This window comes from Apteryx mantelli, chromosome 8 (genome assembly GCF_036417845.1).
Source record: "Apteryx mantelli isolate bAptMan1 chromosome 8, bAptMan1.hap1, whole genome shotgun sequence".
Taxonomy (NCBI): domain Eukaryota; kingdom Metazoa; phylum Chordata; class Aves; order Apterygiformes; family Apterygidae; genus Apteryx; species Apteryx mantelli.
Genome location: NC_089985.1, coordinates 16,713,958 through 16,733,769, shown reverse-complemented (window position 1 = coordinate 16,733,769; position 19,812 = coordinate 16,713,958). Strand labels below are relative to the sequence as shown.

At 33.2% G+C, this 19,812-nt stretch overlaps 1 protein-coding gene across 2 annotated transcripts in view; it reads left to right on the top strand.

The window, feature by feature from the left end:
- The window catches only part of DENND1B (DENN domain containing 1B), a 179,664-nt gene that overhangs the window by 137,624 nt on the left and 22,228 nt on the right, over window positions 1-19,812 (top strand). Inside the window, exons 14-19 of one of the 2 annotated variants that reach the window (XM_067300775.1) lie at window positions 1,986-2,087; window positions 8,318-8,408; window positions 12,402-12,442; window positions 13,292-13,360; window positions 15,764-15,820; window positions 16,681-16,791. In XM_067300775.1, coding sequence (XP_067156876.1) covers window positions 1,986-2,087; window positions 8,318-8,408; window positions 12,402-12,442; window positions 13,292-13,360; window positions 15,764-15,820; window positions 16,681-16,791 — 471 coding nt within the window. The remainder of the gene's footprint in view (window positions 1-1,985; window positions 2,088-8,317; window positions 8,409-12,401; window positions 12,443-13,291; window positions 13,361-15,763; window positions 15,821-16,680; window positions 16,792-19,812) is intronic. The other variant, XM_067300776.1, reaches the window with a different exon arrangement.

Genomic DNA, 19,812 nt, shown 5'->3' with positions numbered 1-19,812 from the left:
ACTTGAATCCTTGTCCTGGAGACTCGATCGGCACTGTACTACGTATTGCATTGAGGAGGGCTTGCGTATTGCACCGTTCCGTGCTACCCTGTGGAGGTGGAAGGATTGCGTTTGGTAAATGTATAGCTTCTAGCTCCTCCAGTGGGAAGTCTTTGCTAAGATCTGCAATTCTGTAAAGAAGTAAGAATATAAGACTTGAGAACAAGTTAGGCATGGATTTAAGTGCTTTGCTGAGTAGGATTGGACATCTGTGTGGTTTAGATTCTTTGAGTTTGGGTGTTTTGTTGAGATAACTTTGATATGTCAGGATGCCCAGGAAAATTTAAAAAGGGAAGCTTTTGGTAGTATCACAACAGGTTTTTAACATGACATGACAGTGGTTTTGCTGCAGCATTGCATTGGATTATATGTGAACCACTTAAAAATCAGTGTGATGTAGAAAGAGCAGTGGTAAATGGTTTAGAGCTTCTCAGACACCCGCTTACAGAGATCACATTCAGAAAACACTTTGTGATATTCTAGAGGCATAGAACTGCATAATAAACTAGAATGATAGAAAAATGTGTTAAGTAGCACATGAGGTTCAAGTTAAACAGCACTAGGAGCAGAAGGCGGTGGAGATCATGCATAGATAAGTTTGTCTTCAAAGTGGCTAACAGTTTGAGTCTGACAAGACTCCTGTTTTGCTATAGGTAGATATCGTTGATCCTTTTTCTGTTCTTTCAAATTGTTCAGGTGTCTTTTACTCTGGGATTTCACTGTATTTGTAGCTTTTGGTTAGTAAAATATTCTAATCGTTGATTTAGGGCTGGCATTGTGTTGGATTCCAAATTTCCTGTCTTGGAGACCTATGATAATTGTTTTTAACCTGTAAATTTTTTTTGGTTTTGTAAGCTTCAGTGAGAGGCCTTTATCCTTTTTGGTGAAATCAGTTCAGGTCTCTCAGTCACTACACAAACCTTTTAAAGTGCCTATCATTTATTCAGTCAAATATAACAACTTCAAGTATTTATCACAAAGTATTGACAAGTATAATGGATTTTAAGAGAATGCCCTGTAGTAACTTCCTGTGGTCTGTACACACTGAAGATAGCTACTTTTTAAATGAAATTAGGTGGTAACACAGGAGTCAATTATATTTGTTATAAATACTGTTTTCATTAATAAATTCTTCCACAAATACATGGTTTTCAGTGAATATGTATTTATCTTATTCCATCATCAAAATGTTTTGAAGCAGGATTTTTGGTAAAGGCTATGCCTTTTCTCATGTCAGGCAAATGTTTTATTGTATTAAAAGTTAATCTGATCTTTTTAGACTTTCTCCATAACAATACTCCAAAAATTTTGTAGCTTTTTGCTTTCATGGAAGAAAATTGTCAAAATTAAGTAGGCCTTTATTTCAATAATTTTCTGTTAAATCAGCAGTGTATTTTTGAATGGTCTCAGGTTTAGGTACAATAAATATAAAAATAATTTGGTGCAGGTTCATGTCTTTGGATCAAATGAGAATTTTTTCTTACTAGTATTGCTGGTTTAGTGTGCCAGTGTATCAGGATAATGTTACACAGAAATGCTTCTCAAATTATTTGAAGTAGAGGGCCTGCTGTTCCTCAAAATTTGAACCACATCCTTGAAATTTTTAATGAAGAATGCTATACAGGTAAAAGGAACCAACTGTGAGCCACTTTTTTTTTGCAGAGTGTATTTTGTAGACTGTATGGTGTTTAAGCTTTATAAACCAGGGTTTCAGTTGCAACATGTATTTCGAGAATTTTTAAAATATTGTAAGAATATTTTTGTCTAGAATATTTTCATCTTTTGATATTGTATGTGTCATTTGTATGAGTGGTTGTCAAGATTGCCTGAAAGGGAATGTTTGTATATATTGACTATTACTAAATAAATTTGTAATGGAGAATTTTAAATAAATCAACAAATTTAGGTACTGTAATTGTCATCTAACCTCATCTGTTTAAATTTAGGGAGAACCTATCACTTTTTGCGAGAATAGTTTTGTAAAGCATCGTTCCAGTACTACCAAACAGTTCCTGGAAACTGCTGTTAATCTTCAACTGTTTAAACAGGTATGAGAGGGTAATTGACCTTTTCTTTCAATGGTTTTCTTTTAAAACATGTCCATATTTAAATTTATTTTCTTTTCTATAAGCTTATGAATCTCTGGGATAAAATATAAGTATAAATACTTCGTGTGTAGAGAGTCTTCCACATATCATCTTATTTTTAAATCTTTGCTTGGGACATCCATTAGAAAAAAAAAAAAAAGCAACATGGGAGGCGGAAACAGGATGCATATCTCGTCAGGGCCAGTCTGCAACTCAGAACAGGAAAAATCATGGATCTTCCAGCTTGGTGGTTGAACTTCACAATTTTTCCAGCTCTCTTGGATTATGAGCAAAGAACCTAAACAACACAGTGCTTGCTTAAATTGGACTTAATGACATTTTATTTAAAAAATGGATTCAAGCTGTACTTGCAGTTTTCATTGCTAGTTTTCTGAAGCATACATGTAGAATGTTACAAATTCAAGACATCAGTAGTGGCTTGAAGAATACTCTGGCCAATACCTTACTGAGAACAAAGTATTAAATGACTTGCATAGCTTGATTGTAGTTTTATTACAGTGTTTGAAATGAATTTTTTTCTTTGATGTTATTTTGTAACTCTTCCTCCCCCCCCCATCCCATGATCCTATTGTGTGAAAAAGTGTCAAGAGACTTTTATTATTAGGTTTTTTAGGAAAATCAAGGAAAAATGGGATGAAATCAGAAGACTCATATTTATGTGGTTACAAATACCTGGAATGATTAAGGCAGGGGAGATCATGCTTAACTAATCTGCTGGACTTCTTTGAAGATATACTACTGTGATAGATAAGGGAAGTTCATTATATTTAGAATCTTCTAATTTTCAAAAAAATACTGTGTTACTTGGTGTTAATCAGAGACTAATGTCTAAAGTAAAGATTTATGTAAGAATAATAGTTTGTGGAAGTCCTGTGGAAATATGGTTCTCCTAACTGTACAAAAGCTAAGCAAATATTGATTATTTAAATGATTTAATTTCCAAAGTTTATAGTTCTGTAGGAATTGTCATAGAATCATGTTCTTTTAATTTTACTGTATTGTATTTTATACAATAACAAATTATAAATAACAGTATAAAATAATAAAGAAGATATTTGAAAATTTTTGAAGTATCCGGCACTTAAGATTGAAGTAGGAAGAAGTAGTGGAGTATGAAAACAGTGTTATTTACATTTTGCTTATCTCAGAGTGCTGTAAGGCAGCATGAAAATTTCTTAATAGAAAGCTGCTTACAGTGAAAGTTTCTAATTCATTGTCACTCTTCTGGAGGTAAATCTTCAGCTGTGAGAAATAGGTTTAGCTCTACTGAAAGAAATGAGACTGTCACTATAAAATGGCAGTGAACCTAGCACTTATATTTTAATATGTGTTTAATTAAAAAAGAAACATTTTATAGTTTTATGCTTGTTCCTACTTTTATTTCTGCTAAAGGTAATAATGTATTTTAGAAGATTAGGAAATACTAAAAATCATGTTGATATACATATTTTAATAGTAAATATTTTTTCATTTAGTTTCTGTTGTGATTGTCCCTCCTACTTTTTCAGCTAATCCCCAGACCAGCTGCATCTTCTCCAGCTTTTCCCACTGACAAATGAGCTGTTTCCAAGGTTGTTTGTGTTCAAAAAGGCTAAACTGTGTTTTACTCCATTCTTGAAAATGACTAATCTTTTAAGCAGAAAGTTATTCTTAAAAGCAACATTAGACCTAGACCTTGACTGACAAGTAAGCTTTATTTGTGCCATTTTCTAAAATCCCTCCTCTGTCCTTCCTTTTTCACTCTGTGTGTGCATGTGTTTGTGGGTGTGTTTGTGGGTGTCTATCTTCTATTTTTTTTTCCAGATTACTTTGAAATAGATTAATTCTTCTAACTTAAACACTCTTAGAGAAATTTCATTTTGGAAATTGTAGTATCTTTTGACCACACTGCTAGAACATCATTGTAGTAATAACTTGCGGAATTAATTGTTTGCGTTCCTCTCATTCAGATTATTTTCATCTTCAATATCATCCATTTCTACCCTGTATTATATTCTAATGTGCTTGCTATTAATGATGTCTCCAAATGTATTAACATATGCCAGTATTTTGTACCAAAATCATTGACTGAACTGTAAATAGGATCAGTCCGAACATTCTGTTCTTGAATACCATTGCAGCCTGACACTTTCCCTTTCATCCGTTTCCTTTTTGGGCAGGTCCTTACCCAACCTAAAGTTCATGTACTATTCTGCTTTTATTTCATCTTAACTAATCCTTTCTGATGAGGCACTTGCAAGAGGCTTTTCTGTGGTCTGGATAAAATGCATTTCCTTTATCTAGAAGATCAATTGTCAAAGAATCTGAGAGAACCTGTGTTTTGAAAACTAATGTGGTATATCATTCCATTTTCCCATTTACCATTTTTGGACCACCAAAATCTGTTTGAAAGCCTCATCAGACTATTGAGGGCGTACTGACAGACCAACAGTTGTCATAGCCTATTTGTTTTCTGAGCAGAGATACTGCCTCTGTTCTTCACTTATGCAGTGCTTCCTCTAGCCTGATAGATTCATTAATATTTTTTGACTTTCAGATTCATATGCTGGTTTTCTCAGAATCATGTAATAGAGGTGAATTTTTTTTTTTTTGACTTGAACACACTAAATTCTTAGAGTTTTATTCCTCAAATATAATGTCCATTTCCATATCTCAGAGTTCTGTTTCCTTATTCAGCATCACGGTTTTCACCCCAAACTGAGACAGAGTATTTTTTGGGGGGAGGGGGGGAGTGCAAAAGGGTATGCCTAGAATATCTTTCAGTCTCAACCCATTCTTTCTGCCTTATAATTCAGAGGGATGCCTTTTAAATCAAAGGTTGATGAATTCATATAGTTGGAAGTTGAAAAGACTGTTTATAAGGCCCTGAAATGGAATATGCTAAAGTGGTTATGCAAAATGCATCTTCCAGTAATTCACAGAAGTAATTTATGATAAATACCCTAATACTGATTGCAACTGTAGAAACAAGTGAAATTCCTTTTTATACTCTTTGCTGGATAGTTTTCTAAAGCTGTCTTCTGCCCTGGAGAGATTGCATTTTAAAAACCCTGATTATCTTTATTCCTAAACTATAAGGATAGAAATTTCTTCTTTTAAAGAAAATAACTGTGACTTATGGGTTAAATATTCTTATTTCCTGATTAAATATGCTACATATGACAGTTTTCAGACTGAATAGTGTTTGTTCGTTTAAACTGTATACTTGTGTTATTTCTTTTCTCATTGTTTCTTTTCCCCATATTTGGCACTTGTATTATTGTATATGGTATCTATATACTGGCTTTTTCTGAGCCCTAGAAAGGCTTCTCTTTAATTAGGATAACATGGAAGGTAGATATTCTTTCTTTCAAACTTCAAACATAGGCAATTAATAGCTGCATCTCACATGTTAAATACTTCTGATGAGTGTCCAGGGAAAATATTAACTTGTTCTTAGAACTAGCATGGAGACTAATTTAGGAATATATCATTAAATAATATAATTATATAAATAATATAATCTGCAAAATTTATTGGCATTTACTGCCAATATACAGGAAAATTCTAACTAGAAAAATAGATGATGAATGCAGCATTAGGACATGAAGAAGCATAAGTCTTTCAAAATTATAAATATTAGTAGTTTCAAATTTGGTATGCAAGCTCCATGAAGAAACACTGTCTTTCCAGGCTTGTTGAGTTGTTATTTTGTGACGATTACTTTTTAGATGTTTTCTTTGTTATTGCCAATTTTTTGTTTTTAATAAGTGGTGAATTAACTTGAAATTTTAAATCCTAATTAAATTATTGGAGGGTAGCACACAAATATCATCTACTGCCCCTCTTCTTTATCAGCTGTGCCACAGGATGTTTGGAAGTGAATGTGGTCTATAATTTATTTTCAAAATTCAAGATTATGTAAGAACTATGGGAGTTCTGTCTTTAGTCATCTAAAATCAGAGGCTACTGTTAGCATTTGAATTATTACTTTTTTTTATAAGCAGTGGGAATCAAGCATGGAGTCTCTGAATCTAGAAGTAAGAGAATGCATAACGTGCCAACGTTTTCCGAGAGAGTATGTGTTTGGAAAATGGGAGGAGAAAACCATACAGTGTACCACATGCTATTCTTCCTATGTAGCTATTTAAAAACAGCTAATAATAGTAGATCATTCAGAAATAATTACTAATAATGTTACTACTAATACTACTATCATTTCCTTTATATAATTTCTTCAGTATTTTTTGTTAGTGGTTCTCTTTGTCACTATTTGCATTAAATACTCTGTTGGAGTAATCCTCTGAACACTCAAATTCAGTCTCAGCCTTCTGTTGATAGGATTTTTACCAAATGATGAGTATGCCCGTAAATCATGTGTTAGTTTATAACGTGGAATGAATTCATAACTTTCCTCAAAGAGATAACGTCTTACAGTTCAAAGGCTGTTTTTTTGCACAGCAGTAGCTAAAGATGCTGTTATCTCTTCTTCTTACTGTGAAATAATCCAGTGATTCCATAGTGGTCTGACCATGAACCAAACCTATTTGGAAAAAAGCCAACCTCGAGTAAAATGAAAAAAGAAGAATTTAGACAAGAAAGAGAAGGGAATAGTTATCTTTGTGCTTGCCTTATTATTGCTGCTGGAATTTTTGTACTCTAAGAATGTAATTTGTTTCATGTCACTAGTCTGTTCATTGACAAGCATCAGATTGTCACTGACACTGTTTGGATAATCTGTGATAATATGTGACATAGCCAAATAATTAATTTTGGTTAGTTGGTATGTACTGTTTAGTACCAGTGAATAACTCATAATTCTTGCTAGAAAATGAACTGTATATAATCCAAACAGTGACAGTGCTTTCTCACTTTATCTTACTCAGACTTGAATTAGCCTTTTCAAAACAAAAATGGTTGGGTTGCTTCTTGAAAGAATTCTAAACCTTAAAGAATATACACATTGTAATTCTTTGAAGCCCATTAATTCTTGAAAAGAATGTATTCATTTCTTAGAGGTTTACTCATTAGTTATCTCATTTCCACTTCCTTCTGATGTATTTGGACCATTTCAGTCTTTATATACACTTATATGTAGTTATAAATGCACATACTCATGCAGCTCTAGCCCATGCACAGGGACAGTTATTGGAATGGGCATCTGCAAATGCACCTAGGTGAGTGTTAATGGGTGAAAAAAGGCAAACAGATGCGTTAATACTTAAAAATAGGGTTGCATCAACCCTGAACTATGCTCGTTCAGGTGGAGAGGATCGTAGGCGTCTGCCTTGGCATCCTGCCTCCCTTTGTTTTGGCACTTCATGCGTCACATTCCCACGTGCTTAAATGAAACATCCTGCAAGTCAGCTTGCACACTGCCAGCCAAATAGTATTGCTTCCAAGTTGCTGTTGCCACCATTTCTGAAACCAAGCCCCAGTGATCCTCCTTGGTTTCAGTATGGATGGTTTTGCCACAGTTTCCCCTCACGAACAATCCTTAGAGGATCACTTTTCATGTCAGGCATACAGAGTGGATTTTTAATGGACCTCAAGTAGACATCCTAGCTTATCGTTTCTTTGAACTGGAGTGGTGAAATGTTTCCAGAGGTTCTGAAGGTATTTTCTGTGTATATCAGCAAGTTCTGCTTTGGACTCAGTTACACTTACCCAGAAGGGGATTCCACAGGGAGGTTTGTTTATGATAAGGGGTAAATTTATTGTTTCATAACAGAATTTCTCAGTTAACTTTATTTGGTTGTGATTGTAAATCCAAAGTTAACATTTGTAAGGAAATAAATGAATATATTTTGTGCCCTTAGAAATGCCAAAAAAAGTTTGAAAACCACTGAAAAGATTTCTAAACAAACTGAGGTGTAATTTTGTTGACTATAAAACTTTGCAAATATTTTAGATTTATATAAATTTTGCATAATACATATAATTTACTTGATATACATACAAGGAGCAGAAACTATGGAAGAAGTTTCAGTGGTATTGTTGTTCAGTATTCTGACACTTTCACTGCTTGTAGTTGCATCCACTCTTGCAAAATCCATCTCAAAGCAATATATTATCCTTATGTCATATATTATCTTGAATGTGCATGTTTTGTTATAATGTACACACTTAATAACTATAACATTGTAAAGCAATAGAAGGGCCAACAAAGCATGACTTTTTTTTTATTTCAGTTTATTGATGGTCGACTATCAAAATTAAATGCAGGAAGGGGGTTCTCTGACGCTTTTGAAGAAGAAATCACAGTAGGAGGCTTTTGTGGAGGTACAGAATTAATTTGAGTGTTTGTACTCATTGATGTTTCTTCTCTGGGAGTGGTTCAACATGATGATGTCCTCAGGATGTCCTATAAATTGTAATAGCAATTAATCTTATTTCTGTTTCAGTGTTTCGATTTGTTTTTGGAAAGGTTTTAGCTGCTGGGACACATAACCATATGTATCTAGTTATGTCAGTACACTGAATGAAGAAACGTTGTTTTAATCTGGTAAAATAATACTTAGATTTCAAGATATGGTGAAATATCAATAAATTCATTAACTCTTTAACTACATGTTTATATTATTTGATAAATTCTGGGTAAACAATATTTTTAAAATAATTTCAAGATTTATGCTAATTCCTTATAGATACTAAGTTATCTGTTTTCCAAAAACATTTCTAACTTTTTTCACATTTAATTATTTCTGCAGTGCAAAGTCAGAGTGATTTCCTGAATTTTTAGAGAAATGTAGCTATCTCCAGCAAATGTGCTACTATAAAAGGAAAAAAATAATTGAACCTTTGATTACCCTCTGAGAAGAAATACTGAAAAAATTACTTTCTTCCTAAATAAAAGTATTATTCCTTTTGTGTTATTTCCTTCAGTTATATTCACTGGCAATTGTTTATTGCTTTTCACGTTAGTTAACCTACAAAGTCAACCCATATAGAAGAGTGCCTGCTAGATCTAATTCTGATGGCTTGTAGGATTATTGAGCGGTTTCCTGTTAGATGTTAGTTACAGTTATATTGTTATTTGAAGAATCATATTTACTATCAAGATAAGAAGGACACAGCACAAATACTATTTGATGGTCAATCTTGAGGGTAGTGTAGAAGCTTTCTCTATAAATGGAGGTTCAGTGATTTGACCCAATCTGCTGAGCTGCATGTGGCATCTTCAGACAGTTTTCCTCTGCAAGACTACTCTTAAGTGAGCATATCTACACAGGAGAGGATTTCATCCACACAGAGGAATCATCCGGGGTGTGCAGCTACTACCACACCTTCGGTGAAGTACCCTTTTGAACTCAGAGTGTGTATATATATATATAAGTCCTTTTGTTTAGGGTTTTTACTCCCTTCTCCTGCCCTCCATGTCCTGTGCTGTGATCTGGCGCATAATTTGTTTTTTTTCTTGATTAAGGTGTCGTTACTTACACAGAGATTTACTTCTTTTGGGCCTTTTCTTAGGGTAACTCATGCTGCTCTATAAATAGCCGTTAGGCCTTGAGCATCCATTATTCAGATAGGCGATGTCAGTGCTTGGAGTTCTTCTGCTTGCTGCAGTTGGGAGGTCAAGAGGCTGCAATAAAACTGCACTGGAACTTAGATAAAGTTTGTTTCTTGGCTGTGCACTGATAGCTTGTGAACCGTGTCTCACCTGGGTATGCTCAGGAGGGAACGTGCAGCTTCAGTAGCAGTGCTGTGTTAGATTGTAGAGGGGACTTACTTTTCAAGTCAGACAAGCTGTATATTGCCAGGTTGTGGACAAATTGCTTAGGGCACATATTCACTATTTACATAACTGCTGTCTCATTATCATTATGAAGTGTAGGGCTAACAGTATGTATGCAATTGAAGGTGACATTTTGTGATGCTAATGGGGTAGAACTATGATCTCTTTTCAGAGTTAAATCCCATCAAATTTATCATGTGGTCCAAGGTTTTAAAAAAAAGCAGGTGAAACCTGCTTTCAGAAAAGTCACAGAAAGTTAGAGTAAGCTATAAGCTGTTAAAAAGACAGGTGAATATATTCTAAAGAATAGAGAATATAATTTCATATTGCTGAATCAAATGGAAAGTGTTTCTTGAAGTAATCTCTTTTCTAATTTGCGTTTTCCCACATATGCAAGCGCAACTAAACTAGTAAAGAAAATTAAACCAGAAATTTAAAAATAAAGCTTAGATTTTTTTTTATAAATCAGTTTTGTTTTCAATTAAGTACTCAAATTTTATTTCCGTCTGACTATGTATGAAACAAAAGTTGTCAGCCCTGCTTTATCCTTGCACTTTTTCACAAATTCTCATTTTCTGTGACATGAATTATCCTGTGGAAGTAAATATTAGTTCTGAAGACTTTTACGTAATTTTCAGTACAAGAATATTGTGATGTTTTATTGTTTTATAATACAAATTTATTGTGGAATATATTGATTAATCAATATATTGATTGAACAGTGAAGAAGTGAAAAAGCCTTTGACTCTCTTGCTTAGTAATAATTTATTTTAAGGAGTCAGCATTTTCATGCTTGATTTTCAGGAATTTTAACTATAGCTCAGCATATGCAGTGCTGGTGTTGCATTTTCATAGTTTCGTATTTTAGGTGAATATTTATCTGCTTTATTTACTGCCTTCTCTAAGTCTCTCCACCCAACTAGAAGCTGGATAAACTCAGTCATCTTCTGTGATCTCACTTAACTATCTCTAGACATTGCTTAAGTCATGGGCCCTGAAAGAGGATGCTCAGGTGTGGGAAGAGCCATTGCTAAGGACTCCACAGGCCAGATGATGTATGAATATTGTTAATAGGAATTTAAAGTTATGAAATGTCAAATTAGAGAAAGTACTTACAGTTCATTGAATTCACTTCATTAACACATTAGTAATGGTTACAGTTCACCTTGTTACATGTTGTTTGCATGCTACATTCTCTAGTAATTCCAGGGAGCCAGACTACTGAGGAAGTAAATAATTAGCTATTTTTGCTTTAGATTGCTCATTGACATTCTTACTGGAGATATGATCATAATGGCATCATTTTCAGTCTTTCCTAAGCTGGCTTTGCTTTCACTTGCACCATCATTCCTGAGAGTTTGGCTGTCTCAAAATTGCTTGTAAAGAATTTAGTGACATGGGTGGCAATCAGGTTTTAAGTGAAAGTGTTTGCTGCCTGGTACAAGTCCAAACAGCCCAGTCTTTTCCACTCGCTGGGAAACTTGGGAATACCTTTTACAATAATCCAGTTAGTTCTCAGAGATGTTCTGTGAGAAGGAGATTTGGTTGTGTTTTGGCTTTCCCCTAGTCAATGAGATGATTCTACCTAGGCCTTCGTTAATTGATTTATTACAGAGTTAAAGAATTTTTGAAACCTCCTGTTAAAACTCTGAATTGTCAAGGATATATCAGTATGGTGCTTGTAAAATTGATAAATTCTCTCAAATTCTTCATTCTTGTCACCTTGAATGTCTCATTTGGAACTTTTCATCCATGGTTGGTAACAGCTCACAGTGTCAGAGTATTCAATGATTAATCTTCTCCAAAACTTTTCCAGAGATCAGGGAACCAGTCTTTGTTGTCCAGGTGAAGCACCTTAGGAAAATAATGTTCATTTCTTCCTCAACCAATCAGTAAAATTTAACCCTATCCTTTATGGCCAGCTTAGTGAGGCAATAGTCCTCAGTAATGCTTTAGTAGCACTAAGCCAGTAGATATCACTGGCCTCTTAGAGTTCTCTCTTTGTGAAAGAAAGTAGATGCAGTTAATAACTTACAATGATTTTCCCTACACCAGAGAAATATAGTGATGCCATAATCCTTAGTCTTTTCTCTAGTCCTTTTTCTTTTAGGTGGTACCATCTGCAGTCCATGTCATTTTCTTACTTGAAAGTTTACCCAGTGGGATCATTATGCTTGAATGCAGTTCATTATATATTACTCTTTCCTTCAAGTTGGTGATTTTCTTTTTAGAATTTTTAGCAGTATGCTATCTTATTGTAGTTTTAATTTCTCTTTATACCTCAATTGGTATTAAAACTGTGTGGTGAAAAGATATGCTTTTGAAAAGAAAATGGAAAATGAGAAATAAAACATATGCTTTTTTTTTTTCTTAATGTACACATATTCCTATCTTTAGCGTTCCTTGTCTATCTGGGAAGAATGCAATTAATGAATAATCCTCTAAGGGAATTTTTTATGCAGATTGTGAGGAGGGCTGAAACATGAAAAATGTTAAATGTATGTTTGATTCTGTTTTCTTTTACATTTTTATCTCAGGAAATTCAAGATCTTATCAGCAGTGGATGCATACAGTAAAGGTATAAACATATTGTTGGTTAAGCAATTCATTTCTGCAAAAAAAAAATTGTATACTGAGCATTCTGATTTTACATTTTTGTCCTGTTCTTTATATTGATGTAATGATATAAGCTTATTCATCTGTAAGGAAAATATAATCAAAGTACATTCTGTATTTGTACTGGTATGTGTATTTGGTAAATCAATAATTTTGTTTTAAAAAAACCCCCTCCCATCCACAAAACAAATGCCAAAACAAACAATGTTTTTCTGTCTGTGCCATCAAGTATTTCACTGTATTCAGTATCATGTTACATTCCGTAACTGTGAATTGGTGTGACAGTAAGATTTGATACAACGTTTATCACTTCTAGTAAACAGCAATTTGGTTAGTATGGTTTTGTGCTGTTTGACTAACAGAAGGCCCTTTGTATAACCTTGTTATTCTGCAGGGTTAGTAAAATATATTATTTCAATTAACAGAATTCTTGTGTGATTAAATGAGATACAGTTATTTCTGTCAGGTCAAAGTATTTTTTAAGTTACATAAAATATATGATAAGAACACATGAAGAATAGCTGTAACTTCTGAATTGATTTTGAAATAGTAACAAAGAATGAAGAATGAAAATACATCATTATGTTAGAATGCATTGATAAGTATGTCAGCTATGATAATGACATACTGTAACCCTTGTGCAGCTGTAGACAGTAGGTTGTAGAGGAAACACAGCTGTGGTAATTCTTACCAATTTAAAAGGAAGATTGCTATTTCTTTACAGCACATTGTTCAGTTTTCCTTGCTGTTGTCTTAACATTTTCAACATAAACCAGGAGTTATTAAAATATGGGTTTTTTGTATATTTCAGAAAGGCGGTGCACTGATCAACACAGCAATGACCAAAGCCACTCCGGCTGTGAAAACAGCATATAAATTTGTAAGATCATCAATTTCAAATAATTAATACATAAAACTGCCTTAACTTCCTACAACCTCTGATTCTTCCTAAATACTAGAAAGCCTAAGCATTTTATAAATGTATTTCAGAACATTTCAGCCTGTAGAACATTTTTAGCTTCATTCATGTTCTAATAGAGTGCTAGAATTTAGATTTGATTTAGAATCTTCCTGATAGCTTGTGCATAACAATAAATATTTTCAAAGCATCAGTATGCAATTTTTGTTTCAGTCATAGTACACACAAGGCGCTTATCTGAGTATTGTTTATATAGTTGATACACAGCTGAATACTTTTCCTAAACTGGTGAGATAATTAAAATATGGACTCTGAAAATAGTAATTCTAATTTACACTAAGATCCCTTAACACAACTCTGCTATTGTAAAATTAACTTGAGTGTAAATGTAATGTTTTGCAAATGTAAATTATTATATAGTGCTAAGATGGTGTAGAGAATCTTTTTATTAATGATATTCAGTTCTTGCAAGACAAATGGAGTCGTGGCTTAGATGCAGTTTTGCTTTGGCACTAAGTGCTGCACTATTGAAAATAGATGGGAAGGCATCGGTACCATGTGCAGTGAGTGTTTTCTATCCTCTACTGTTGTAAAAATGATATTAAAATACTCACATTTAACTGTATTTAATGCTTATACCTTTGAGCGTATAAAATCTTGTTTTAAAAGACTGTCTAACCAATAAAGCATGTGAAATTAACAGGTATTATCCAGTATGGAAAAACAACATAGAATAGTTTAAAAAGAAATGAGAACTAATTTAAGGTTGGATTTTTGAATATGTGGGAAAAGACTTTTGGCTTTGTCCTTTGCTTTTCCAAGTGTTTCACTAGTCTGATGCATAATAAGTAGTCCTGAATAAATCAGTACATCAGACTAAGCTAGTGCATGTTAAGCAAAGTTTTCAAAGAGAATTTTTAATTTTACATCCGTTGAAGAACACAGCAATCATGAAGAGAGAAACAGGTAAATAAATACACTTCATATTCATGAACTCATTTATAATTTAAAAAATGGTTGATTAACAGGTTATCTGAAATTATTCTTCAGTTTGCACTAGTTTAGACTGTGGTTACATAATCTTATCCCAACTTTCTATTTTGATAATTGTGTCCTTGATAATAAATATTCTTGTAAGTGAACTTCTTTATATGCCAAGAAACACTGGTAACTTTGGTGAGGCTCTGTATATGTTTAAGGTATTCTCATTTATAGCCCGTTTAATTTCTTATGTTCTTGCCCTTTATGGAGCCTTTTATTTGAGATATGAAATATGCATTTCTTAATTACTGGATAACTGTTTCATAGTCTTGAGTAAATAATGTGATTGGTACCATTTCTCAGAGTTAGAACAAAGCACTCCAAAATACATCCAAATGCTGAGTGTGTGAGTGATCTGGAAAGTTTAAAGTGACTCACAGGTTAGCATCTGCTACATGGCACCCCATTGTGCTGTTATTGAGCTTATAGATGTATGATTTAAGGATCAAAAAGACTCTTTGACCTCTTGAATCAAGAAAATAGTTTTCTTTTTCTGAATTCCAGGTATAGAAAAACATAGAAAAATATGTGGATTCTACCTATTTATGTTCTTAAGTATAAAATGATATAAAATGATCCTTTTCAAGACTACCTTGAAAACCTCCCTACTTTTTTTCTGAATTAACCATATTCATATGAGAAAAATACCCCCTTTTCTGTTAGGATTAATTTCTTTTTTTCCAGATAGAAAAAAATATATATATTACTTTCTTAGTAGTACAAGTACATGCTATTCTGTATTGATAATTCATCTCTCTATTGAAGAACATTCTTGGGTTTGTTTTCTATGCAGCAGTGATCCGTGGCTGCCTATTTTAATACATACAGAATTTTCCTCTAAATAGCAGCACTATGCTGTTCAGCAACACTGGGCAAAATCTCCATCTGCATAAGAAATCACTTCATTTCTCTTAAGATTGATGTTGCCCTGCAAGCTGCCAGACTGGAACACTGTAGCAGTCATCTTGAAAATCTTAACGTTTTTCCAACATGCCTTACTGCTAAAATACCCTTTCAAATTTAAAGGACCATTTCAGATAAAGGAGTGATGTAAAAGACCATTTTTGCCTGTCTTCAGTAATATTGGAGAATTTGTGAGTATGTATATTTTCACAACACTGGCATGCAGGTACTGAAAAAAAACCCTTAAATATTCTGACAAAGCATGAATTACATAGCACATGTGAAATTAGTGATAAAGGTCTTTGTCCTTCTTTATATCACCAAGTGTAAAACAAGAAAAATTAAATACAGCCTCATGAAGCATGTTCTGTGAATACAGTCAGTTTCTTACAAAGCTACTTATGCCCTTTAATTTTCTAGGCAAAAAATCACGCAAGACAAGGAATAAAAGAAGTGAAGAGTAAGTTAAAACACAAGGTATGTAGTACACTTTTTAGTTACCTTGCTGCTTTTATCAGTTTGAAGCTTATACTTTACAAATCACATGAGATTTGTGTTTTTAATGACTTTTGAAATATGCTTAGCCCTTTGTTCAGCAATACATTTTTCATAACGAGCCCTCTGGCAACTATCTGTCATTCTATGCATCCACTGAAAAATCTCTTTATTGTTTGCATATTTTATCATAGAACAACAGAGGTCTTCAAAGATACATTAACAGGATGTATGTTTTCATAAAGTTGATTGCTTTGATATCACAATTGAAGTCTTTGCTTCAAGCTGAGAATTTAAGATAGGAGAGTCTTGCAGTACAGTGTAATTCAGAAGGTGTAGTTGTCTGTTTTGGTTTCGTAAGATACATGTACAATGCCAATATTTAAAAATGGAGAAATAGTTTCATTTTGCAAAAGTAATGTTGCAGAAATAGCAGAAAAGATATTTTAGGCATTTTACAGCTGCTTTTCCTACTGGAAATTTTGTTCCACTTAAGATTTTTCTGTACAGAGAAGGAACCTTTTCTAAGTATATTTTATTCTATTTTAAGGAAACTTCCAAAAACATCTCCTAGACATTTTAACAATTCATCTTTTAAAAGGCGATGTTGATAATTCAGCTTATATCCTTGATAATAAATATTCTTCTAAGTGAACTTCTTGAAAAGCTAACTTGAAAACTTGAAAAGCTAAAATTGATTTTTCTTCCTACAGATGGTATTTTCATGACAGTAATAGATTATGGCAAGATAATTTTTAATGCTTTTTGCATGCATAATATAGAGGATACATTTGCAGGTAATGATTATAAATAAAGGAATTTATATCTGTTTTGTTGTGTAGGAGAGTGAGGAAGAGTCTGGAACTTGCAGCTCTGGTGCAGTACAGAGTGCTCCTGTCTACACATTGCATAATGAGAAAAGAGGAAACTCAGAAAAACGAAGACTTGCGCAGGTAAGACACCTGAAACTTCTGTTCTTATTCACATACATGTGAGGAAAATGTTTTCCACTTACAGTAATGCGTCAGTGAATCTGTTTAAGATTATTTTACTGTCTGTGTTTGGATAGTATGATAAAAAGTTATTTTTTTATTTTTACAGCAATACTGCTGTCATAGTACAGTGCTTGAAAGAAGAAAAAACGGCTATTCATATTTCATTCCCATTGAGAGGGAAAAAATAGGGATACAGAAAGCAGATGGATTGCTAGAAAAATGTCTGCACAAAGAAATCACTTTAGAGTCTTATTTGAACAGTAATTAAAATTCTGAGACAAAACTGAGTTTTATTAATGGCTCAAAATATCTGATGTAAAAATACAATGATAGCTAGAAGTATTGAAGGACTGATGTACTGAAAAACTTACTCAACATAATGCATCATTTTATGGATTCCCATTAGAGAAATTTATTAGTATAGATAGGAGATTTAATTCAGTCTTAAATACTGCTTTTAATAAAGGCTTCTCCCACCAAATTCTGCTATATTCATACATCTATATTAAGCTATCTATTTTAGTTTCTTATGGTGGGTCACATTAATATTGTATTTATAATAAATTGATTTAGGAGTCAGATGGCCTTTAACATTGCTCAGATAGTTATCATTTATTATTTTATTAATAAGTCAGCTAGTTAATATGGTGTCAGTCTCTTGTCCTTTTTTTCTCAGTTCTTTTAATAGTTCTGACTTGCAGTAACAGGTGTAGTGTCTCAACTTCGGCAAGTGTTTTAATATCTGCATGTTCATTTTGGCAATTTTATTCCAAAGATACCAATAAATAGCTTTTATAGTATCTTTTTACTGGCAATAAATACCTTTATATGTGCACATTATACCATGTACTTTATTATACTTTATATGTTATATTGTTATTGCATGTTTTTAATACATGTAATGAATGTTTATATATGGATTTTTAATGCATATGTCCTCCCCAGATAAGAAGTGAGTAGAGAAATAACATTCAATTTTTTACTTTAGGTATTGCATGATAAAAATCTGAATTCTCTAAGTAATATATTCAGTTTATTTTTTTGCCCATTATAAATATAAAGTTTGTGAGATTTAGCATAAAATTGATGCAGATTATTGATTTGTTAAATACCGTTGAAATTGTATGTTAGTATTAAGGTCAAGGATTATAAATAATACAGGAACTTTCTGCTTTAATTCTATAGGCAGGTTTTACTTTGTACACATTTTCATTTCAGCCAGTGATGAAGTGTATTATGTGCTCTCAGTATATTTTCAGACAGACAAATATGATACCTCTATTCAAAGAACCTGCATAAAATAGATTCTCTTCACTGAGTGTCAGGAGAGAAGATATACAATTCTAAATGTATGAGTGTACAACTTTAACATTGATAACATGAGTAGGTTCTTAAAATATAGAGATAACTAACAGATGACTGTCATTTTAATATATAGCAACTTTTTTCCCTCACCAATATAATTTGGGAGCTTGAGACACTGAAAAGCTTTTAATGCATTATAAAACAACATACACAAATTAGTGTAGATGAATCTACAATTTTATGTATCTATGTAAATATGATACAGGTACGCATCTTATAGTCAAGTGAATTTTCATAGGCTGCGTTTATTGAAGAAATCTGCAGTGATTTACTAATTTACTTCTTGGTAGTCCTGCCTGCTATTTCACCTTATTTACACTTAGTACAGCAGTCTAGGTATGGAGAAAATAAAATTTACCTCAGTACAATTTAATACTTCTTCTGAAGGCCTGTGTTCTGACAGAACACTTGAACTTTTTATGGTTCTATGTTCATACAGCTGTATACTATGTCCTTTAATGTTGTTGTTGTTATTTCTACCAGTTGTGTTTTGTTTTTGAAAACAAGGCAGAAAGAGTGCATGTCAGACCATAATTTAATATACATATCTATGTGTATGACACACACACACACATATGCACGTAAATATATACGTATGTCTGTGTGTGTATGTATGCGAATGTATGTGTGTATACATAGAGTGTGTTTACTAGCCAGGCTGTGTTACTAATGGCCCCATGTTTTGCCCTGCTGCGAACGGTGTCCTGTGTCATCTCCCCAGCTCTTGCCCTGAATGTCACATGAGCCCAGTGGGCAGGAAAGAACAAATTGTGGTTACTGCCCGAGAACTCTGGTCTTGCACAATTTCATTTACCTCTCATTCATGCTGTTCCCACTTTTTCCTCCCTCCTCAAAAGCAAACGAAGCAAGATATTTCTAAAAACTATTAGTCTGCTTTTGCTGCTCTTATTTTTGTTCTTTTAAGTATTCGAATAAGCAAGAAATAAGCAAGAAATTCAAGTACTAGGTGCTGATTTTAAAGTATATGTTTATATAAATTGAGGTATTCACAAGTGTGTGTGTGTGTATAAGTGAGACTATGTTTGATCTCGTACCGCATATATAGTTTAAAACAAGTGAATTTCATAGATTGCTGCTGTTGTCTGATGTAATCTTTTTTCTGTAACTGTCTACCCTGCAGATGAATCTTTCCACCCAGCTTTCTAAAATAGCGCCTATCACTGTTAGTAGCAGTATAAGGACAATCCTAACAATTACACAGTAGTTCTTGCACTTCGATAAATATTTAAAACTATCTCTGGCTATTAATTAAGTTGCAACATCAGTGTACTTGACTACCTCAAAAAAACCTGATCAAACAAAAGTGAGCGGTCTTCTTACTTCCATACAAGAGAGGATTCTACGCTTTATTGCTCCTTCTTCCATACTAAAAAATTTAAATAACAAGTCTGTATAAAGAATTTGATGTTACATTTTGCTTCATGTTAGATCTATGTATTGAGCTTTTCATTCTTCACTGCTTGGAAACAGTAAACATAAATGCCAACTAACAGTTACCTGAAATATTATAAAATATTTTTCAGTTTAAAGCATTGTATGTAATACAGAAGTTTCCTTCACTCTGGAAGTGAAAGACCTTTCTGATGATTGGTT